The 24,919-nt window shown below is 37.5% G+C and overlaps 3 protein-coding genes across 4 annotated transcripts in view; 2 read left to right on the top strand and 1 right to left on the bottom strand.

Moving 5' to 3' along the window:
- rnf11a (ring finger protein 11a) overlaps positions 1-24,919 on the top strand; it is a 628,093-nt gene that overhangs the window by 413,117 nt on the left and 190,057 nt on the right. The gene's annotated exons all lie outside the window — the stretch shown is intronic.
- LOC114667775 (peroxiredoxin-2) lies at positions 8,104-14,235 on the bottom strand. Its single transcript, XM_028823217.2, has 6 exons — positions 14,105-14,235; positions 12,792-12,909; positions 12,386-12,539; positions 11,787-11,909; positions 8,803-8,933; positions 8,104-8,452 (listed from the first exon to the last, which is right to left on the bottom strand). The coding sequence occupies exons 2-6, from the start codon at positions 12,892-12,894 to the stop codon at positions 8,367-8,369; spliced, it is 597 nt and encodes a 198-aa protein (XP_028679050.1). The 5' UTR covers positions 12,895-12,909; positions 14,105-14,235; the 3' UTR covers positions 8,104-8,366.
- Positions 16,671-24,919, top strand: part of rnaseh2a (ribonuclease H2, subunit A) — a 31,083-nt gene continuing 22,834 nt past the window's right edge. The window contains exons 1-4 of one of the 2 annotated variants that reach the window (XM_028823358.2): positions 16,671-16,744; positions 19,940-20,079; positions 23,799-23,870; positions 24,313-24,439. In XM_028823358.2, the coding sequence (XP_028679191.1) occupies positions 19,953-20,079; positions 23,799-23,870; positions 24,313-24,439 (326 nt within the window). In that variant the 5' untranslated portion in view covers positions 16,671-16,744; positions 19,940-19,952. The other variant, XM_028823359.2, reaches the window with a different exon arrangement.

The following is a 24,919-nucleotide window of genomic DNA, read 5'->3' on the forward strand; positions in this document are numbered from 1 at the left end:
GTAAAGTATTAGACATAGAAAGTCAAAATGTGAGGTTTGAATACACAGTGGGCGGTCGGAAAATCGAGAGTCCACCTTATGAGAAGGATTTAGGAGTTATAGTGGACTCTAAGCTATCGACTTCCCAACTATGTTCAGAAGGCATTAAGAAGGCAAGTAGGTTTACACAAAGAATGGCAAGACAATTGGAATAAGCGACCAAGTAGTGTGGTAGACAGCAAGACTTTGGGGACTTTCAAAACTCGACTTGATGTTGTTTTGGAAGAAATAAGTGGACAGGACTGGCGAGATTATTCTAATGTTCTAATATTAAGATAGTGCAGCTCTTAATCTCTGACCTATAAACTCACTCCCCTAATGTATTTGATGTGAAGCCCACCCCACCTATACACCATTAGTTTTTTCCCCAGACCTTTCTGAAGATTCCTGATTAGAATGTAAGCAGGCTTCTCTTATTTTACATACATGGCACTCTATCACAATGCCCGCTCATGCGCACACCCTCAATGCCGCCGGTTTAGAGGGGCTGATTAACCTAGCAAGCCTCTATAGACGTTCCAGTTCAATTATTGCCAAGTGCATGGAGCCCAGTGAAACATGGGACCAACATGCAATACATCACTCCTTATCAATAACATGACGTGGCAAGTATGGCTAGTCAACTGTGGATCTTATCCGTAAACTTTTCCCCCAAATACAAAAAAATTTTATAAAGAGAACTGATAGTCAAAAATGAACTTCTCAATGGCAAAAAGGAAAGGAAAGGAACAACCGAGTGAGGTTATGAGCAGGACAGAAGGACTTAACTTGCCTTTTATTTATTGGTGTTTGCACCCTTTAAAAGAAAATCCAAAGACAGGGGAGAACATAAAAACTCCAAGGGGACAAAGATTGGGTGAGGGAATCAAACCCAGGACACTAGATGTGAGCAGCAGCACTAACCACTACACCAGCATGCTACCTTTTCTCACTGAATACACAAAGTATAATTGCATTTACACAGATGACAGACTAAAGTTAAAACTCACACCAGCTGTGAACAAGTGTGAACTCTGTAATGGATGGGCAATCCACCCAGGGTTGTTACCTGCCTTATGCCCAATAATCTCGGGGTAGGCACAGATTTGACAAAGTATGAATGTTTTACTTAGATATCACCTTGTGCCTTTTTGTCAAAGGCCCCAACTCGGCTAACTGCTGAATTTGGATAAAAAAAAAAAAAAAATACCCGGAACCTTCTCATCATTAAAGTTAAAAACTGTTCCACTTTTATGTATCTATAAACAGCAAGGTGAAATTCAGAGCAAGTCTGCACATCTTAACCTCTACTGATAACACAGGGAAAGGAGGAATGCAATTAAAAAGCTGCAACTCTGGCTTTCTATGGCCTTCAAAGCACCCATTTAAGGATCAGCTGTGGTTCTTCACTGGGAAGAAAATAATAATAATATTGTGTGGAGTGGCTAAGCAAAGCCTGGCCACCAATCAGCCCATCTGACCAGCCACTAAGGCCCCAATTGCAGCCTGCAGCAGGCACACCCTGACCCCAGCGAATCCAAAAAGTGCTGCTTCATGATGAACATGTATTAAGCAGCAATTAGACGTGCACATGAGGGAGTTAACGGCAAGACTTGAACGGCTCCCACGCATACACACCTTCCCACCCAGTGGGGGAAAAAAGGTCAGCATGTAACCAGCTGCCCTAAGCGGCTGCGCCAGGCTTCCAGCCAAGTAAACGGCCGCAGCCCACTCTCAAGTTTCTTTAGAGGTCACTGAGAGAGCTTCACCAAGAGATGTGTGCGTGTGATGCAACTCTTGAGCGGATTCTGTAAAGTTGCATCGTTTGCAGAGACCCTGCATCATCACCTCATGAGTGGTCTGCACTTAGCACCAGGCTAGAAGTGAAGTAGCCTGAATCACTCAGCGTAATGACTGGAATAGACAGGGGCACACTCACCAAGATGGCATTTCCAAGAAACTCAGCGTGAAATCAAAAGAAGCCAAAACGATGCAGCCATTTTACTTAATGTTGATTGATAAAACCAAGTGGCCAGCATAAATTTAATTATGCTTCTTTAAATATGCTCAACTGGTATCAAAAAAATAATACAAAGGTGCTTCAAGAGCAGGATGACACAGTGATTAGCAGATCTAGCTCACAAATTCAGCATCCTAAGTTTGAAGCCCATGCCTGGTGAAGATTACAAGTTTTCCCGTGCTTGCACAGCTTTTCATTCCACATGCCTAAATACACGGTTTAGGTTAACCGATGATTAAATTGCTTCAGTGGGTCACATTTTCCTACTAGGATAGGCTCAGACCCCTGCTTGTCTAGCTAATGGCATTTATTCAAATACAGTTCTCTTAATGTCTCTTATGTAAAACTTGGCAACTCATTTAGGGGTTACCCAATGAGAAGGTTGTAAGGATTAAATCTATATTCTTAAGGTGCACAGTTTGCTGCCTCAGCAAGTGGGTCATGGTGCCCGTATTTTTTTTTTTATGTAGTCCATATAACTTAAAATGAAAGCATTTTGTTTTCTCTATTGAGGGACCAATGAATTGGCACACTGTTGAGGTTTAACTCCAATCTTGCACCCCTTACTTCTGAATTTGGGAATGTATGCATGTTTCCAGAATTCTTCATTACACCTTCACGCTCCTTTGATGTAGAGAAAAGCCAAGCAAAATGACACCTTTTATTGGCTCCTTTTATGTAATTTGGGTGATATACAAGAATTACATGCTCTCTTCCGTGACAAAATGTCTGATGCTGCCAGAACAGGCTTTGGCTTTAATAAAAAGATGGGCAGATAACTACTTCACCTTCAAGGGGATGCAAAGCAAGAACACAGTGTGGCCACCTAGTGGCTAAGGTGTTGCACTACATTAGCATAACATTGCAGGTTTATTCACACACCACATACGGGGATGATTCAACAAAGGACTGAACACTTTCAAAAAGTATCTCTCACTAAATAACTTAAGAAGCTATAGCCTGAAACAATTTGTAGAGGAACTGTCCGTTTTTTCTAAAATCTTCAAAAGGCAAATGTATGCTGACCCCAGTACCACCTCACCCCCCCCCCAAATGTATCACAGCACACATTCTGTAATCTAATTCATCCCAGACCCTTTGAAGAACATCATATTTGGCAGTTGACATGGCAGCCACAATGCATTCCTTCATTTTCTTAAATGCCAAAATATGGGAAAAAAAAATTAAGGGTAATTCTAGCACATGGTGCACACTAAATGTCCATATGATACTTAATAGTTTGAGTAATACATTTTTGAAAGTGTTCGTTATGAATTTTAATTAAGCAGGTTCAAGAATAGTTATGTTCATTAATTACTTTTTTAAATGACTATAAAAGTAGTCAATAACAAACAATCCTAGCTGCCGTAACCTCACACACACACTTAGCAGACGGAGTCAGGATTGTGTTTAGTGCTGTGGTCTCCCAAGTACAGAATTCTGGTTCCAAAGCCCCCAGCTGGTTAGTATCTGTGTGGAGCTTGCTTGTGCTGCCTGTTTCTGTGGGCCTTTATCAGGGGACACTGTTTTGTTTTTTTTCTCCTACACCCTAAAGCCAAGGGTTCACCAGTGATTCTAAAAATTGGCCCTGAATGTCATTGGCCATCCAGTGTTGGTTTCTGTTACGTACCTAATGCTGCTGGAATGATGAACCCTAAATTTTAAGTTTTTTTTTAATTTAGCAGAAGCCTGTTTTTACAAAAACAAATCATAATATATTTGAGTGATTAGAAAGAGGAAAGTTAACAAGAAATAAAAATAAATACATTTAAAGTACAGGACATGCATTTAAAAAATGTTGCATTTGAAGTAAATGTGTTTTTAGCGGTTTAGTGAACTTTATCACAACTGCAACAGTTGCCTCTTTTGCTAACCCTGGTTACCAGTGTGTCACTCCATGCCTACAAGTGTTTGTGGATAGTGCTCAGTATAAAAGGCGCCCTATAAACACCATTAAATGCAACAGCTGACTAAATCACCTAAACAGAGAAGCTTCCACTTATAAACCTTTACAACTTAATTTACTCAGGAAAGAAAGATGCTATATACATAACAGACTACAGCACAAGCACATCATTCTGCCTCTTCAAGCAAAACACAATTGTGCCACACACCCCAAACCCCATTTTGTGTCTGAAATTGCATTATCTCCCCACATTACCTCGGTGTCAATACTGTGGCACTGCTGGACTTCCACTTTCAGTACCTGATGAATGGTGACCAGCGTGAGTCCTGCAAGATTTCTGCTTTGATATTCCCAATGTGCACCAGTGGAAGACTCAAATATCACACTTTTGAGTATTTAAAACAAAACCCATTTTACATTGTTTCCACAAATTATACTTCTAAACGTGACACCTTGAAATTGTACTATAGTTTTACTAGGAGAGGATATTTGAAGCCTTAAAACTACTCAGAGTAAAGTCAATTTATGTTAACTGGGTAATAGCCATATCTCTCAAGAATAATCTTCTGTGAGTGTTAAGTTTAGATTTTGTTATTTAATGCCATTTAAACCATCTGTCAATCATTTTAGCTGCCCAAGTCAGTACCAATCACAAGAAACTAATCCCACCCAGGCTAGGGCACACTCTTATACACACCCACCGTGAGTGGCCAGAAATCATTTTAGGGCCCTGTCCGTCTCAGTTTCATGTCCTCAACCAGAGAGGCTGACCACAAAATTAGGGCCTTAGAGGCAGCAAGCACCAGCTTATCCAGCTGGGTTGAAGGAAACTTCCCAATTCTAGCAGGCCATCTGAATTTTGACAACAAGTGTGGGGTTGTCATTTTATACACCACATTCTCCTTCAGGTCAGCCTCACTGCCCCTCATCACATTCGCTCCCCCCACTGTGTGATCCCAAATACGGACGTCTTAAGACATGAAGGGGAGACGGTCAGGGCCCAAAGTGATTTTTCCAATCTGAAGATGCCAATTAAACCGCAGGACAAGGAGAAAACTGGAACAACCAGAGGAGAATATGCCAGCCTGTGAGGTTGCACAGATATGGGAGAAACGAACCATTTTCACAGAGGCAGTGCCTAGGCAGAATTTAAACTTGTTATACCAGTGGTGAATAGCAGTAGCACAAAACACTCTGCTAACATGACTATTATTTGCTTTCATTTTACTTGTAATTTTATTACATTCATTTTATGTGACAGTACATTAATTGAAAAAGGTAGTATCTAAACCAGGGCTGGGCAAAGTCAGTCCTGGAGGGCCGCAGTGGCTGCAGGTTTCTGCTCCAACCCAGTTGCTCAAGCAGAAAACAATCCTTGCCAATAATTAAATTTCCTGGCTTATTAGTGCTTTAACTCTGCCATGTCAGGCCATTCTCATATCCTAGATTTTTTTCCTTTCTAAGGCTATCATCCAAATGATTTGAAGTCTAAAATGGACTCTCTCACTTTTTTCTCTTCACTTTCCTTCCAAGTATTTAATTATACCAAATAGTGCACGATATACAGATATAAAGGGTAACAAACTAAAAAGAGAAATGCTGGTTTTTTTGGTCATTTGCATCTGATTGCTAATAAGGAGCCATTAAAAACTACGAAAACAGCTGTTTAAGACTAAAATAAGCAATAAGGGTTCAAAATCTTAATGACCGAGACAACTAAAGTGAAGCAGAAGTGTTACTTTAGCAATAAGTGCTTCTTATTAAGCAACTGGGTTGGAGCAAAAACCTGAAGCCACTGCAGGCCCTCCAGGAATGACTTTGCCCACCCCTGCTCTAAACAGTACCTTTAGTCAGCATCTGCACAGTCCAGCTACAACTTCATGTGCCTATGATTTGAAAGTCACTTTAATACATTTATATAGCTCCTTTCCCGTGCTCAAGGCACTTCACAGAGCTTAAGAACGGCAGGGTATACAGTATATAGCACTGTACTAAACCAGATAAAGAGTACGATAGTAAATTCAGAGGATAAAAGCCTACCAGACAACAATTAATGGTCTAGCACACACACAGGTTACATGAGCAACTTGTCAGAAGTAAACAGAGGGGTAATAAAGTCAGGTAGAGTTAAAAGCCTTCCTGAACAGATGAGTTTTGAGTGGTTTTTGGATACAAGCACCTGCTATGTGAATGAAAGCAATTTAAAGTTTGTGTCAAGTAGAGGATATAAAATTCAGTTAGAAGTAAAACATGCAAATAATGAATTTGCATTAAAAAACTGAGCAATTTGCAGTTAAATGCAGCTTTAGACTTACTGTAGAGGTAAAAGCAGTCATAAATTGATTATGCACTGCCCTCTAGTGATCTTTGGGCAAATAACACAAATGTTCTAGGAAACTTCAGTTTTCATTCAGTTTTTCAATTAACAAACCACCATTTAAATTATAAATTTACAATTAATCAAATGGAAAAATTTGTTATTCCATTCAAAGTTGTTTCCTGTCTTGAGGAACTAAGCCTAGATGAGAAAAAAATGTTTTGCTTTCTTCCTTGATAATTAAAAAATGCAGTAAGATTAAACAGATTTCACAGATTAACAGTCCTGACGAGATGGGAGCATTAAAATATTTGGGACGGAAAACTGAACAAATCCAGCTGTTCTTTTGTCACTACAGCATGATCAGGAGCTGGTGGCTAACACAGCCATATTAGATGCATGGTAGGAACCAATCCTTGACGAGATACCAGTGAGAACTGATTAAAACGAAATATACGTAGGTTTTCAAAGGCTGATAATATACAAATATCGTACAAAATTACTTAAAAGGTGGTACAGAGAATAGCATTACTGCCTTACAAACACAGCATCCCAGTTTTGAACCCAGTGAGGAATGTACATGCTCTCCTTGTGCATATGGGCATTCCTCCTATTCCCAAATATGGGCTTGAGGTATATAGAATGAAAACTCTTAAATCTGATCCTGTGATAGAATGCTGCACAAACCAGACACTTGTGTCTTCCCTTCAGCTATCAGATTCAAAGGCAAAGACCACTACCTCAGACTTCATCCCTTCCAGTCCTTTGCTTTGAAAGGACCAACTGAACAAGAAGTCATTTTGGACCACAAGTCCTCAAATGCACTACAGAGTGACCTATGAAGCAAATTCCATTAACATTTTCAAGCCTAAAAGCCAGCCATTACATGGGATTCCTCTGGTTCTTCAGCCTTTGTATTTTGTCACCGTTTCATGCCCCCAGAAAACACAAAGGGCAACGTTTTTAACAATGTCTCATTCTTGTAACAGTCTCCAGGACATTCTACATTTAGGGTACAGTTACCACTGCACTTCATTTTTAGCACATATCTAATTTTTGGATAGTTCAAATTTATTTTGCAAGTGAACTCTTATAAAGTGCACTGCATTCACAAACTAAAAACAGGTTTGTGAAAGACGTGACCTAATAAAACCTCCATTAACACCAATAGTCTGCATAGTTTTCTGTGCATTACAACTGCAAATTAATCCGCTCATTACAGCAAAGAAAGTAGGCTGGAGGTAATGCTTTGAGTGCAGTTAACAAGTGCCATAAATGTAAATACATACCTGTTCACGGAGGAGCCAGTACTGATGGGAAACGATGTGGAGGGAATTGTTGCAAACTACAGGTTGGACAATTTCAGAAAGTTGATATAAATAACATCTTTCGATGCATGTCTACAAGACTCAAACACTTAAAATCACATCAACTCTGCCGAAAATATGTAGAAATTGGGCAGTACTGGTTGGTGACAGGCGTAGAGTACCACACAGTATATAACCCTTTTGCCATTGGAAAGTCAGGGCGTATCTATTGACTATGCAAGGCCTTGCATTATTATGTAATGTCAGACAACATCAGGCTGCCTCAGGTACTTGACCTTCAAGATGTCCAGCTGGCTAGGGAAGATTCTATACAATTCCAATTCAAGTATTAAAATACAGGTCATATTCAAGTCACATCTTGAGGGATAAAGAATTAGTTTTGTGAACAGTGAAAACCACAAAAACATCCCAAATTGAGCATTTTGAAACAGAACTGATTCTCACTAATAAAAATCTTTCAAAGTAATTCATACTTAAAGTAGGGGGAAAGGGGAAAAAAAAAAGAAAAACATCATTATCACATCACACTAGACTTTAATTTTTAAGCACCAACAGTTGAAAAAGTTAATACTGCATAACATTTCTTTAACTAGTTTTTGTAAACTTTGCTTTCTAAGTGCTTCAGCAATATGCAAAATAGTAAACTTATTGAACTAACGGATGGGCATAAGAATCAAGAAAAAAACCCTTGATCACACCCTGGGAATTAACAGTAACTATTCAGTGCTTTCCATCAAACAGCAGCTTTTGATTGATTTCAACAGAAGGCTACAAAAATTAGTTCTGTTGGGAAAAATATTCCTTGCTCTTCTGAACATCAGGAATAATAGTGTCACTTCCAGGTTTCCAACCAGCAGGGCACACTATTTAAAAAAAAAACAAAAAAAACAAAAAAGCATTAAGGAATCACATCTGTCAGAGGAATTTGACTCCTACTAAGCATTGTTTCCACTGAAGAGAGACAGAAAACATCCAAAAACTTGAAACCATCTAATTTGAACACTAAATATTAATCACAAACCTATTTCCCTCAAAACCTACACCAACGTGGTCATACACACACCCCATGTAAATAGACAAAAGTAGTCAAATCTCAGAGGGACTAGACAATGATTTAAATCTGTCCCTGGAACCTTAACTAAGCAGCACTAGATATTATGCTACAGCAGTCCTAAACACATGGAAACACTTGCAAAAGCATAAATGTTTTTACCTTCACCGTGCTTATCTGTATGTTGGAAAGCTTGCACTAGCCGAAGTGTCTCATCCACAGAACGTCCCACTGGCAAGTCATTAATTGTGATTTGTCGAAGAATGCCCTTTTCATCTATCACAAAAAGGCCCCTAAACATCAGGATGAAAATAAAAGTTTCCCCTTGGTAATTAAACCCAAATTAAAGAAAGAGCAAGAAAAAAATCAAAAGTACTTTATGCAAATCTGCTTTTGCCAATTTAAACTGTTCATGCAAACTTAAATTCTACTTCAAGCTTCCAAAACAATTTCAACTTTATGAATAAACACTGAATTCAACCAAAAGATTGCCGCTTTAATACCGATGCCAAGAGGGATCAACATCTACATGTTTATTTTGGATTACTAAAAAGCCACATTTACCAGTTACTTTAATAATCCTGTTGTACAAATGAAAAGATTCCTTGTTCCCTGCACATTGATAAAGTCCTCTATTGTTTCAAGTATTGCAGATTTGTTAGCTATCTGCATGAACAACTCACTTTAGGTCATGCCACAATAGTCTGCTCTGGCCAGTTCTATATTTAAATATCCCTACATCAATTGCAGGCATGTGAAGATTGCTCATGCTGAAAGACTTGTTTTTCAGATAGCCTTCCAGATATGGACAGAGGACCTTTTGGAATATTTTGGCACAGCTTCAAAATCCCAGTTCCTCCTACAGTGAAAAGTCACGTTACCAGTGAGCATTAAAGCAAGTCAAAAACCACAGTACTTCAATAAAGTCTGGCTGTGAGGAAAAATTATTCAGTGTAAACAATACATTTTCCCCATAGACTTGTTGATTTTTGGTAGAATATTTTTAAACATGTCAAGCTAGCAATTTGATAGCAACAATGATTAGCTTTTAAATTTTAAATAAACTCTATACACATCCAGAAAGAATTTGTGGCTTAGGGGACAAATGTTGGCTGTTAATGTTGTACACAAACTATATATATAAAAAATCAGATCATCTTTCCTGCAAGGCTGGGTGACACTGACCAACTCCACTCACTAGTATATGGGCATGCTATCTAACAAGCAGACTAAATGTTTCAACATCCTTTATATCAAAGTGCAGTCAACAAACAAGGGTTAAAAAAAAATCCACAGTAAGCACTTCTAATGCAGAAATGGTATATATACTTGAAACAGTGCAACACAGTGGCACAGAAGTGAGACCGGGGCTCATGTCCCAGGTCATCCCTGCAAGAAATTTGTATGTTCTCTCAATGTCTGTGGGGGTTTCCTCCAGGTGCTCCAGTTTTTACCACAGTCCAAAGACGGGCAAGTTAGGTGGAATAGTGGTGCTACATTGGCAATGGTATATTCATGTGTGTAAATGTGTTTCCCTATGATGGACTGGTTGTCCTGTTCAGGCATTGCCCCCAATGAACCTGCTCTGGATTAAGTGGGCTTAGAAAATATGTTTGGTACTGTAAACACATAGCTGCCATAGTAAAAATGACCCAAAATTTAAATATACTATATTTAGAAATTAACTGAGTCGTTTTGAGGGGCAGTGTGTCAGTGGCAAGGAACAAACAAATATACATACACATACAGTTCCCTCCAAAATTACTGCAGAGCTGAGAAAGATGGGTAAAGGATTATACAAATCCATCTTTTGGTGAATTACCTTGATCTTACAATGAAAAAGTGTGAGAAATCTGACATTTAAACAAATTATGTAAAAACAATCCCTCGTCAAGAAATTATATCCAACTTTTCTCAAGTAAATCTGAGAGTGCAGGAAGTTGCCAAGTAGTGAACTGTGGAATCCTGTGTCATGGAGTATAAATTAGGCAACACAAAGGCCAAATTTCTTTATTCATTCATTGATATGGAAAAGATGAGGGAAAAGTGTTTTGACCCTCAAGTCAGAAATAGCGACTCCCTGAAAACACCCATCCATCCATCCATCCATTCATTTTCCAACCCGCTGAATCCTAACTACAGGGTCATATCAACAGAAATATTTAAAAAGTTCAAATCACCTGCAATTGTCTCTAACTAGCCTGGAAGAGGACACAAGTGCCCCTAGAGACTGCAATGAGGATGGTATGAGTTTTTATAAAAAACTACCTTTCCTTCTGGTTTACTTTGATCAACCTTGGAGTAATTTTGTGGAGGATTAAGTACTGAAAGTATTCATTAAGATTTTAAACATGGCCATTTTAATTTACAAAATAAAAGCAACTGTTGTACATTCTAGAGCCCAAGGCAGAAATTTTTGGGATGTGCCAAGAAAACAAGAGGCTGAAAGAAATCCTAAACTGAAGGAATAAGTAAGCTCCATAGTGTCTAAAACAGGAATTGAACCCAGATTCCTGGCACTGCTCCAAAGAACAGATAGTTCCATACAACTAGGTTTTCCATGGAGACAAGTCTTGACAGAACAGTATGATTACACAGATTAACTGTTAAATGGCTTCTTTCTGTATAAATTGATGAATACTCTTACTATTTAATTTAATTATCCAGCGCTATTCAATAATGTGAAAGGCACCCCCATCCCATTCATTTAGTATGCACAACGAGGTTTGCAAAATATTGACATTAGTAAGTTCCGGAATTCAGGCACAAGAGCAAGTGTTAGCTGCACATAAAGCATAAGCACTGCAGCTTTATAGCTTAACAGAAAGGGACTGATGAAGTGCTTTAAATCGTTAAAAATAACACTTTGATCATTGTGTTTAGCTGGAACAGTATATCCTGCATCTTATTCACACTAAGGAATACAATTTTTCATAATGCACTTCTTTAAAAACAATTAAACATAAACACAAATGAGTAAAGTTGTGTCCAAACTTAGTGTACAATACCTCTACAACAGGCATATAGATAACAAGAAAAGATGGGTGCCCCCCCCCCCCCTCAAAGAAGTAGAAAATGGACCTCAAGGGAAAAGAATCTATAAAGGGTAGTCACACAGTGTAAAATATTTCTGCAGAAAGAAGCACCTGTAAGCAATGCCTTCATCCTCTTTCAGTACCCCATAATCCAGACAGATTTTTTTGGTCAGGTCTGCAACCAGAGGAATGCTCATAGGTCCTAATCCACCTTCTTTACGGCCAACGTTAATCCTGGAAGAAAAGAATTGTATCTTAATGAATTTGAATTTAAACCATCAATAAAAACAGAAAACTGGTCTTGTTACATGTTTATAGAAAAGCATCAGAACATTTTTTTCCAGAAATCTAATCAACCCAGAGCTACACATCTAATAAAATGTTATAATGAGAAATGTGCAAAAGCCCAGATCACTTAAATAATGAGCTATATAATGGCTTATCATTGCACTTTTCCCCAGTAAATTCAGGTAATAAAGGGAGGTACTTCAGAAAACACTCTATGGCAGCTTCATAAAGACAGATAAGTGTGCAGTTGAGAGTCAATGCATTCCAGATAGGCCTATCTTACGGTAAGAAAGTGGTGTTAGGACAGAAAGATAAAACCCAGGCGGAAAGGGGGGGGCATGGAGAGTGTCCAGAGTAGACAGCCTTTTACTCCTCCTGCCCCGATGTCCAAATAACCCTCAAAAAGTAATTCAAGTCCTTACCAAGCAAGGTGACTGAACTGTGAGTCTATTGACACACCAATGACCTCACAGTTGATTTTGTGGAACTCCTGCACATGATCACTGAAAGCCACAATCTCAGTGGGACAGACAAAAGTGAAGTCCAGTGGATAGAAGAACAAAACCACATATTTTCCTAAACAAATTTGAAAAAGAGATTAACTTGTACTTATTTATATATAAAAAAAGCTGTGTGCTTCTTTTCAGCAAGACAAACGGCAGTTAATTTTACACTTCACAAGTACTTAATCTAAATCTTTAATACCAAGGCCCATCCTAGCAGAACTGGGCACCGAGGAAGGTTATAACATTTCAATTCACAATTATTTTTTCCACAGCAATATGCACTGCTGAAATGAACGCTCTCCCCACACCTACAACCGATTACCTCTGTAGTCAGAAAGTTTGATGTTCTTGAACTGGCTGTCTACTACTGCTGTAGCCTCAAAGTCAGGGGCTGGCTTCCCAATTTTGGCATTTCCAGCAGACATGGTGGAAAAAATTACCTAAAAAATATACAGAGATAATGTCAGTATGAACACACTTTCACACGCAAACATACCCTCTCAAAAGTAATGGGATTAGGATTTCTTGGTCGGGTCACATGCAAGTCAAAAAGCAGAAAGAATGGACCAATTTAAAAAAAAATTATTTTCATGTTAAAAACAAGTTCCAGCTAAACTGTCCAGAGAAACTCTTCACACTTCAAAAAAAAAAAAAAAAAGTCATGAATATAATTTTGATAAATATTTAGCCCTCTGGATAAATTTACAAAAATTGTACATTATTACAAACCCTGTGTACAACTACTGAGCTGTGAATAAAACAGAAGTAGGAATTTAGGTCTTTCTCTATAACATTAAAGCAGGCATGTTAACAGTGAGTATGAATATTCATGTAGTATTTGAAAAATATGAGGGGGGGGGGGGGGGTTAGAGAGCATTTACTATTATTTTATAGCACTGATGCCTAAATCCCCTTTTTCATTCTATCCCATACCTCATTTATACATTTAACGTTTGTATTTACTCAGATTAACAGACAAAACACCAATTTTATAGGTGGGCAAAAAAGCAGCAAACAAAATATTTGAACGCCTTAAAGAGCACATTTTCCGAAAAATAAAAAAGACAAAAAGATACAGAATGTGTAACAGTGGGCTGCCGAAAAGGGACTACATGAAAAAGCCGAAACCGACTCTCTATGGCCCTTACGTCCAAAGCAGCTTTCAAACGACTAATAAAATGGAAATAAATACGGAAAACGCTACAGACTAGAAAGCATAACTAACTTACTTAAATTGCAATAAAGAAAGAAAACAAAACTGTCAACATAGGTGTGTACGTGCTAAAGAGTCGGTCGTAGCACCCCAAAGAATAGAAGCATTGACAGAACAGCAATGAACCACTTCATTACCGCTTTTTTCTTTTTAAAGGCACTAAAAGATTAAATAATACCATTTATGCAGTAGGACGGAGTACTAGAACACTACTATGTAAAAACGAACTTTTAAATACGGAGGTCGTCTAGTGAAATTGAGGTCAGATTCCCCGCCCCCCGAAGCTCAACGAGTTCCAAACAAAACTCGTTAGGAAAAGCGTCGACTTTGTTCTTGTGAAAGACTCGCTAAAACAGAACAAACCACGATGTGCTTCTTGCCAAACTCATTCAATAAACGCTCTATTCTTAATTAGAACTAACCTGTTACTCAGTCACTCCCGTTACAGACACCTCCGCAATTAACAGTCAACCCTGTCTTATCTCGCGCGCTCTAGTAGACGCGCCGACTTCCTGTGCGTGATTTATAGCACGCGCACCTTCCCGCCGGCCGCCGTGACCCTAATACGCATGCGTGTCGTTCAGGCGTCTCCTTCATGCCTACAAACATGGCGTAATAGAGCGCAATCAGCCGCACCAGCAACACAAAGGATCTTTTTATAAATGTTAAATGGCCAGTCATAAAAACAACATAACATTGACACATACCATTCTTTTGAAATTAAGTTTCTTAGCTTTAGGAAGAATATGAAACATTTAAGAATGTATATTCAAATTTGATTGATATGTGATTATTTAAAAAGGTTTTTCTTTTGAAAACATAAGTCAAGTCAAGTTGGGGAGCATGCACTGGTACAGTGCGTTGCCGCACCCACTACACGACGAAACAACTAGGGATCCCGGTTTGCAACCCCCCAGGCAGACACGTGGTCCAGTCCCACCCTCCGAAAATGACCCTCTGTCTGCTGCAGCCAGGTGTTACGTGGGCGACCTCTTGGCCTGGTCCAGCCACTCGGGTCCCCAACAATGAGGATCTTAAGAGCCTGATCACCCTCGGGGAAACGTGCCATATGGCCGTAGTGCCGTAACTAACGTTCCATCACAATGCAGGTCGTGTGCCTCATTCGGGACTCCATGAGCAACACAAAGTCAAACCAACGGTACCCAAGGATTTTCCGGAGAGACACACATGAAGGAGTCCAGTCTTCGTCTCAGATCACTGGATAGCGTCCATGTCCCACAACCATATAGCAAGGCAGGAAGCACCAGGACTCTAAAGACTTGGACCTTCATCCTTTTGCATAGATATCAGGAGCACCACACACCCCTTTCCAGTGACCTCATGACCCCCCACTTCATAGGAAGAGTCACCAGAGACATGAATGTCTCTGCCAAGGTGAAAACATAGCAGTTGTATAAATAAACTTGTACAAATGTATTAGTACTAGGGTGTTGTACAGTGTTAGCCATTATGAATGTACCGAGAAGTCAAACAAAAAGTCATTACAATATGCAAGCTTTTGAGGCAACTCAGGCCCCTTCTTCAGGTGAGATGTAATCTGATGTGATGTGAAGAGGGGGCCAGAGTTGCCTCAAAAGCTTGCATATTGTAATCTCTTTAGTTAGCCAATAAAAGGTGTCATTTTGCTTGATTTCTCACTACAAATTTATCATAATGAGTGGAATCTCCAGGGGACCCCTCTCTGGATAAAGTGGGTTTAGAAGATGGATGGATGTAAGGAATCCCACTCGTTGTTGTCTGCTTACTTGAGCCTCGTGCTGCCAGAATAGGCTTTGGCTCCCTCAACCATAAGGGTTAATTGATAGATAGATAGATAGATAGATAGATAGATAGATAGATAGATAGATAGATAGATAGATAGATAGATAGATAGATAGATACTTTATTAATCCCAATGGGAAATTCACATTCTCCAGCAGCAGCATAATGATACAATAAATAATATTAAATTAAAGAATGATAATAATGCAGGTGATAAACAGGCAATAACTTTGTATAATGTTAAATGTTAACGTTAATTGAGTGGGTTCATAATTCAAGCCCACGCAATAAGTAAAATGACACTCAGCAAATTACCTGACAGATCCAAATTCGTCATATGGCTGACATTGTTGAATATGTCATCTGCAAATGCCCACCACTGTGTCATCACACAATTGTTTAATTTTGTGCAATAGCTCTATAAGTGTTGCAAGTTTTACAAAAGATATTGTGAGCTTCACATAACAACACATGTAAAAAGTGCAGCATGTGCAATTTAAGATGTACTTTGTACCATTTTTTTAGCTCACAAGACTTTACGAAAATATTTATTGTAATATTGGACTGCTCTGTGGTGGGCTGCAGGTCGGGTGCATTGGCGATTCTAAATTGTCCCTAGTGTGTGCTTGGTGTGTGTGTGTGCGTGTGTGTGTGTGCCCTGTGGTGGTCTGGCGCCCTGCCCGGGGTTTGTTTCCTGCCTTGCACCCTGTGTTGGCTGGGATTGGCTCCAGCAGACCCCCGTGACCCTGTAGTTAGGATATAGCGGGTTGGATAATGGGTGGATGGATGGATATTGGATCGCTTGATATGCATAATTGCCAGTATATGGAATAATATACTATGCAATAATACTCATATTTTTATATGGGTTTGGAAAATGAGAGGATGGATGGGTGAAGACGCTTTACTTGTTGACCCAAATTTCTGGGTTATGATACGACAATTTGTAGATTTTCTGATGGTTGGCAAATTGATACCTATCTGTGAACACAATAACTGCGCAGCGAGCTCAAACTACAATTCCCAAGAACCTCTGCGCCAGATTAAAAAATATAAATATGCTTTCTTAAATTTTTTTTAGTAAATGCTATAAAGTTAATTTGCTACAAAAGTCTATTATTTCTAATGGCGCTTTCAACCACATGTATAAGGATATAACGCGAAACCCGCGTTATCAAAAGCCAAAGTTCAGGAGTCAAAGTGGCTGGCGGGGCGCGCTGGATACAAATACACCGCCGGTGTGACGTCGAAGTGGTGCTGTCACTTATTTGAAACCAAAGGTATTTGCTTTTACTTTTTCAGGTATGAATAAACAACGTTGCAGTTTTTTTTAGTACGTAAAAAAAAATCACACCAAACTATGTTTATTTGTGTATTTATTTATCTATCGAAACTTTCCGTAGTTACCAATTTATCATTACAATCTGAGACGTTATTTCCTTAGTTAAAATCACTAATGTGTACTAGGAATTAGTATTGGTAGTTTTGATGCAGCATTCAAGGACAACACAGAATACTAAAAATACATATAAAAAGATAAAATGTGAAAATATGATGCAGCGTACAAGGGCCGCATGAATTATAAACAAATAAAATATGATTTAAAAAAGCATTCAGAAACATTTTCGCTCAGCTAATCCAGTCTTGGGTCGCGAGTTTGTCTATTTGGCAAACTTCGAAACGACGACGCGGCGTCCTGGAAGCCCCAAACATCAAGTAAAAATAAATACACTTGTCCAATTTACCTTTTGCTTTTTGCGATTACTTTAGATATAAGAAACGTAAAGGCGTTTTTTTTTTCAATGATGTGTATCTTTGCTCTGTCTGAATGAAATGACTCAAATTGAGTTAATTTAGTTTTATTGCTTTTTCATTCTGCATATTTTACAATAGCAATTTGCAGTATTTTGGCCCATTCTGGCAACGCCACTTTCATCTGACCTCAATATTTTTATACATGGGCCAGAGTAACTCCCAATTAACTTTGGCTGCTTGTGTTCACGCATTCTGATAAACAAAGCCTGGAGGAACACCAAGGTTCAAGCTTCATAAGCTGGCAGCACTGCTACACTGTTGTTGTCCTACACGAACGTTGACTAATCCAGTTCATTAAGGGTCATACCAGCTGCTGATTTTCAGGTCACAGAGCCCTACATGTAAACCTTGTTTGTTGGGGTCCTAAAAAAAATTAAATTGATTTTAATAGACACAGCATGGACTCTGTAACCTCATAAGGTTGCTGTCGATCCATGCATTTTACGAACCCACTTATCCAGGACAGTGTTGCGAGGCAGCTGGAGCCAATCCCAGCAATCACAGGATACAAGGCGCCAGTCCATCTCAGGGACAGTACACACAATTCAAATGCAATGAACTGCTCCCATTACTAAACATCAACCTGTCATATTTAAAAAAATGAGGTGTAATTATAAAAATAACAAAATACCAATCTTGAACACATTGCACACCCTTTTCATTGGTCTTTCCTTTAGTATTTCTTTAGCACTAAACTGTCAACTTTGTGAAAACCTACTAAGCAGTAGAGAGCTTTCAGCTGCCGGCATTTCAGAATTTGTTAATTGTGTATGCAACATAGTGAAACACAAATAGTTTTTGACTTTAGGTGCACTGAATGACGTTTTCCCAGTTTGATGTAGGTAATGGGCTTTTTGGTGTTTTGATATCCTTGCTATCCGTCTACTAGCTGGTGTAGCTTTTGTTTTTGTAGGTGCATCTGATGCCTTACTTAGCAAATACTCAGTTTAAATAACTGTTTTTGCACATGCGCCAGTCATTCTCTTTCCCTTTGTGTGCATTTCTGTTTCTGATGGACTGACACATGTGTTTTGCACGTTATATAGAAAAGTTAAAAACTTTTCCCAACAACATAGCATAGTGTAGAGCAAACTGTCAGGTCCACTCACAAAACGTTCTTCTTGGAATTCACCATCAGAATTGTGTTTCAGAATCACAGACATCAGAAACTTGTCATTTACTAACAGGTACATAAAAAGCAGTCAATTATTTTTATAATTTTTGGAATTCTCAATAGGGACCCTCAGTATATATTACGAGAATCCATAAATCTGACTCTGGTCAGTACAAATTAAGAATTTGTGTAGATTTCTTTTTCAAAAAAGAATTTCAGTAATGTTTTGAGAAATGAAATTGATCTTAACCTTATTACTATTATATCAGCATGTGCCTTATACTAGTCATTACATCAATCATCCATCCATTCATTATCCAACCTGCTATATCGTAACTACAGGGTCACGGGGGTCTGCTGGAGCCAAATCCAGCCAACACAGGGTACAAGGCAGGAAAAAAACCCTGGGCAGCCCACCACAGGGCACACACACACCAAGCACACACTAGGGACAATTTAGAATCGCCAGTGCACCTAACCTGCATGTCTTTGGACTGTGGGAGGAAACCCACGCAGACACGGGGAGAACATGCAAACTCCACGCAGGGAGGACTCAGGAAGCGAACCCAGGTCTCTTTCTGCGAGGCAGCAGTGCTACCACCGTGCCATTACATCAATCAATCAATTAAATTTTATTCATAAACAATATGTACATTTGCTCACAATTGATCTGGTGACCCATCTGATGTTGGTTTCTGCTTTGTGTCCTTAGCTGAAGTTTATGGCACAGGCCCCATAAAATTGAGTTATGTGGGTTAAAAATAATTTAAAAAATGGACCAATGCTCTATTTCAATACACCAAGTTGTTAATATCACACCCGTATAAAATACAAATCAAACAACTGCAAATAATTAACAGAATACCAGAGTCATGTTTTTGACCAAGTGAATGGTCTCAGGTGGAATGTCTGTTTAAGACTGCAATAGAAAAAATGTGTGTCTTTATCTGTACTGTTCATGAGATATGTCTTAACACAAAAGCAAATGGAAATATTTACAGGTGAAAAAAAATAACGCAGAAAGGAAAACCAGGGTATAAGATTTTCATACTTTAGGTGTGTAATTCACAAGGAGAGCAGTTTGCTAGCTTCGCTTTGTATAAATCGTATTGCAGGGCACTTTAATAACTCAGTGACACCTGCCACTCGTCTGTTATCCTTATTCTCACTTGTATGACAAAGCGTTTATAACTTGCTTAATATTTAGTTTTGATAGACCTTTTGGAAAAACAAAAAGATTTGTTTATTTCACATTTTTATTTAGAAAAATCATGGATTGTATAGGTGTGGCCTTTGTGGCAATATAGCTCTTAAAAGATACAACTTAAATACAGTAAATTTATTTTATCCCTAAAAGATTTTTAGATTGTTACTCTTGGATAAGTATGAAAATAGTAACAAAAAAGTCTGCTTAAACATTTTGTTTCACATAATATAAATGGGCCATTTAGGTTGATGGGTTCATGTTTTAGAATTTGTAGATTATACTTGGGCTTTCCTGAGCTCCAGATTTGTTGAATTCATTAGAACACTTTGATCTTTCCAGGGCATTAGCTAACATGGATCTCACTAAATTCGACGAAGATAACTCTAAAAGCTGTCGTGTGGTATCTGCAATACCTGAAGTGTGCAAAACTACAGATTGCTGTCTGGGAATTGATGAAGCAGGCCGAGGACCTGTGCTTGGTAATTATGTTCATTCTCTTTGTGTGGTGCTTCTTGGCTTTTATTTACTTGTTGTATTCAAAATGGAGCACCATAACAAAAAATAGCCATTTTTGTCTCTTAAATTGCTTTTGTTTCTTTTATGAAGTTTGACCATAGAAGTGCTAATTTTGTTCATTGCGTTCAGTAGGAGTTAGGACCCTGTTTATGACAAGTTTTATGCTCTTACATTCTGTTAATACCAGGAAAGAAATACCGTTAAATGAAATCTTGATGTGATAAAACATTTCTCTGAGTCCTTCACCTAGAGGTGGGGTCAGGCAAGGACAACGTTTAACAGGGCGCAAATGGAGTTTAGGTATAGAAAAGATGTTTAAATCACAGTTCAGGATCTTGTCAACCGTGTTTTTTTTATATATAAGCTAATATCTTCCACAAATGATTGCAGTGGCATCTGTTTAACAAATGAGAGGAGACCATTCAGTCTATGAGGCTTGTTTAGTTCCCTATTATCGTAGTTTCTCCAGTCTCCTTGGTGCAGTTTTTTTAAAATCTATCTATCTATCTATCTATCTATCTATCTATCTATCTATCTATCTATCTATCTATCTATCTATCTATCTATCTATTCATTCTAATAGTGCCTTTTACATCTGTCTGTTGTATGTCTGAATCTCATTATTTATTTACATGTTGATATATTTTGATTTTTATTGCAATTTATTGTATTTATATTGCTGTTGCTTTTTTAATAGTTGGTATCTGCTGTATTTATTTGATTGTTACTGCATATTTCTGTATCACTGGGTTTAGCAACAAATACTTTTAATTGTACTATAAGGTGTAGTGATATTGGATTGAATTTGAAGGTGAAGCTTTTTAGACCATTTTTTAAGTATGCTTATTTATTTTGTGAAGATGACTGGTAGTTTTCATAAAAAAAGAGTTTTTGGTGGATTTCTCCTGCATGGATGACTAAATGAAAAGGATAATGAAAAACAAATAACAGGGCGTTTTTACATCTGAGCAGCAAAGGCTGCCTAGGCAGTTAGGGTGGAGTTTTAAGGCTTGCTCTGTTATCTCTTGCAAAGTATGGCCATAGAGGGCAAAGTAAAAACATTGCTATCTTACAGCTGTGAGAGTGCACAGGATAAGAGGCGTTGGGACGTTGCTCTTGATAAATAATGAGAAAAATCCCTTATCTCCCAATATTTTTAATCTTCAATTCAGTTAATTATTGTATAGTACTCTTTATTTCACAAAGACTTAGGGTGATTGCACATATCTGCAGGTATAATGCATTTACATTAAATTAAAAAACATTAAAAAAATACGATATTTATATACATAATTACACAAATTTAATTAAACACACAATAAAATAGAAGCTATCCAAATGATTAACATAAATCATGAGAACATATGACATTAATGTTAAACAATTGTGATTTTATAAATATTTTAAGAAGTATCTGTGTAATACAAAATAAAATGTCATGTGATGATAAAAGACTTTATAACCCTATATTTACATTCCTTCTTTAGAGAAAAGCAAATGATCACATCTACATTACGATTACATCTTGCCTGAAGAAGGGGCCTGAGTTGCCTCGAAAGCTTGCATATTGTAATCTTTTTAGTCAGCCAATAAAGGTGTCATTTTGCTTGGCTTTTCTCTACATTCATAATGGCTAACACGGTACAACACCCTAGTACTACATTCCTTCTTTAGTACAGTATATGTAATGTTTTGCTCTTTGTATGGTGCTGAATTTTCTAGTCTTGAGCCCCTAGTGTCTCAGCATTTTGCATTTTTCATTACAGGGTTCAATTTTTGCTTATTTTAACAGTTCTGCTGCTTGTTTGAATTCCATCCATATCGTTTAAGATGGTATGCACCAAATGTGTTAAACTCAGTTCTTTAAGGGCTTCAGTTGTTGCATGTTTTTGCACTAGGTGGTTTCTTGATTATAACCTAATTCTTGATTTTAATGAAACTTGCTTTTTTTTTCTTGCACTTGAATTTTTTATAAAGTAGACTGTGTATTTTAGAGAGTATCATCGAAATGTTTTGTGGACTAAAGCAGAGTAGTACTTTTAATCGTTACACTTTTTATAGATTATTACATTCTTGATATGCTATTGCAACAGATTCTGTCTGAATATATTATTATACCTACTGTTTCACTGACACCTTTATCCAAGGTGATTTACAAAATTTGAGAGTTACAGTTGGTTACATTTCTTTTGTTTTTCTAATTGGACCTCAGGCAGGTGAAGAGACTTGCTTGTGGTCACACAGAGTAGTGGGATTTGAACTCACAAGCTCAGGGTTTGAAGTCCTAAGCCTTAACTACTACATCAGATTCCCTGCACTATATATGCCACGATAACTCGTTAATTGTTTATTATCTAGTTTTTTGTATCTCATTGTTATTTGGCAAAAAATACAGAAAAAAGAAGCAGTTTTTAGACTTAATGAAGTTGTTTAAGAGTAAGTGAAGCTTTTAAAGGTTAAGAATCTCAATAGATGATTACTGTAAACTGAAATATGTTTAAAAAAGGCTGCCATAAGTGACATTAATTGGCTTCTATCTAAGGAAGTGGCTAGAAAACCAGCAGCCACAGTAGCTTTGTAGGAATTGTATATGACACTGTAGATCTTGGATGCAAAACTGATATTTCTCCCTAGGAACAAATGATTTGTCATGGTGTGTATGTGTGTGATTGTTGCACTCAGTCCTTATTTAATACACTTTGCAGTGAATATGCATTTCACACCAATTTCCACGATAGTAAAAGGAAGGTTTTGGAGAAAGAATTCTTAAAACAATTTAATTCAATTCAGGGTCATTGAGAATGACAATTATAGAAGTCATACAAATTTTGTGATTAACAGCAGCTTTGGCAGTTCCAGACACCTTAACAATCTGATGTAGTAGATGAGTTGATTAGTGAACTTCTGTGTGCATGTGAAGGCATTTTCTACCAGTTATCCCTGTTTTTTCTGTGGTCTAGCAAGTTAAACAAAATAGTATAAGCTATTGATAACACAATGATTAAGGAAGGTGAATATATGAATATAATCTATAAGAAACGCAAAAGATAATGAACAAACAACACAAAACATAAAATCTTGGATAATCTTGATTCTGTTTTTAAGTGCAAGTTTTCTTGTTTTTTCTCCAGCTTAACTGAAGTTTTTTTTGTTTTTTTTCTGTCCTTCCTCCATCTGACTTCATCATCAGACTCATCCTTAGAGACTTGCATCATGATATTGTATATGAGGACGCTACTCTTCTACTTGATATTTATCTCTTAAGATCATATAGATTGATTGTTTTTTTTTCTTTGTTACTTATTCTTTAATATTTTATTCTTTAATGTATTTTTTATCAAATAAATGGATCCATCTGTCATCAAGTGGAAGTGTTTTGTTGCTGCATATGTTAGTTCTGGACTTCTTATCTGTGGTCACAAAATGAGAAAATGAAGTCATGAGACATGAAGTGTAGCATCTTGTGTATTCCTTGCTTTGTGAAGAAGCCTAATATTGAATGTATTTGTTTATTTTAATTAAGTGAATTTGATTTGCTAAATTTGGTTAAAAATGGAATTTATCAGTCCAGGATGAAAAATAGTATTCTAAGGTGTGAATAAAATGTGTATGTTTGCCAACCTCTGCATAAAACTCAATGTTTTTATTATTATTGGTTTTTTTTTTGTTAATTTTTCTTTAGGGCCTATGGTTTATGGCATATGCTTTTGTCCCATATCTATGAAAAAGGATTTGGAAAATTTGAAGGTTGCAGGTAATATAATTAGGATGAAGACCTCTACAACCTGTTTATATAATTTATATTTTGTTTTTTGAATGTTGTCACAATTACATATTCAATCATTTTCATCTCCACAAATTCCAGGGTCACACTGAAATGTAGTATAAAATTGTGATGCTGTACCCTGAATTCATATTTAATTTTGAATTTGGGCGCAAAGTTATAATTTGTTAAAGTGAGTTTTGTATATCCCTGTCAGGGCATTCAGTCATTTGCTTTGCACCCCACATATCTGAAAAGTACATTTATTATTGCAAATGTAGGAATAGTCCCAAGAGGCCAACTCATAAAAAGCAAAGAATTTGAGAAGTGTTGATGTGCCAGTATTTTTCCTTTTAATAGGAAGATCCATTGTTTTAATCTGAGAGTATTTCATGTTTTTTTAAATGACATTTTTTGTTCCTGTCAAATTCAGATTCAAAGACCCTGTCTGAAGATGAGAGGGAGAAACTCTTTGCAAAGCTGAGTGAGGCAAACAGTTATATAGGATGGGCCATACAGATCTTGTCTCCCAACAGCATTTCGACAAGCATGTTGCAGAGGTGATTTGTTTTGTGGTGTCATGTTCATTCAATTTAAAATGTTGTGTAGACTACCAATTTTACCTCTTGTTCAGTGTTTCTCTTCTATATCTTCTATAGAGCTCTGCTATCAGTGTGGCATAATTGTTTTAGCTATAGTGCTGATTTATTTTAACACAAGTATTAAAAAAAAACCAAAAAAAAAAAACATGAAGAAATAACTTCTCAGTTTATTTTTTGGACAACAGAATGCAAGTCACCCCAGTGCATGTACAGTATCTCTAGTATTCCCTGCAGTTCTGTTGATGTTCTTACATTTGCATTATTTGAGATAACGATCAATATGGGACCTCAATGTTCATTTTAGTTTTTGCAGAATTCTGAAAGATTTCAACCATTTTCATAAGGTATTCGTATATATGTCTGTTCACTGTTCATTCCAATGCTTTGTTTCCTTCAATGTTAGTTACTAGTTAGACGTCAATGTTCACATTATCAGTT

The sequence above is a fragment of the Erpetoichthys calabaricus genome, chromosome 17 (assembly GCF_900747795.2).
Source record: "Erpetoichthys calabaricus chromosome 17, fErpCal1.3, whole genome shotgun sequence".
Classification (NCBI taxonomy): Eukaryota; Metazoa; Chordata; class Cladistia; order Polypteriformes; family Polypteridae; genus Erpetoichthys; species Erpetoichthys calabaricus.

Excerpts from the sequence above, each read along its gene's own strand:
- LOC114667775 (XM_028823217.2), bottom strand. The coding sequence starts at position 12,894 with ATGTCTGCTGGAAATGCCAAAATTGGGAAGCCAGCCCCTGACTTTGAG. Across the intron at positions 12,540-12,791 it reads CAAACTTTCTGACTACAGAG|GAAAATATGTGGTTTTGTTC; the intron begins GTAATCGGTTGT and ends AAATTTGTTTAG. Across the intron at positions 8,453-8,802 it reads TACAGATAAGCACGGTGAAG|TGTGCCCTGCTGGTTGGAAA; the intron begins GTAAAAACATTT and ends TTTTTTAAATAG.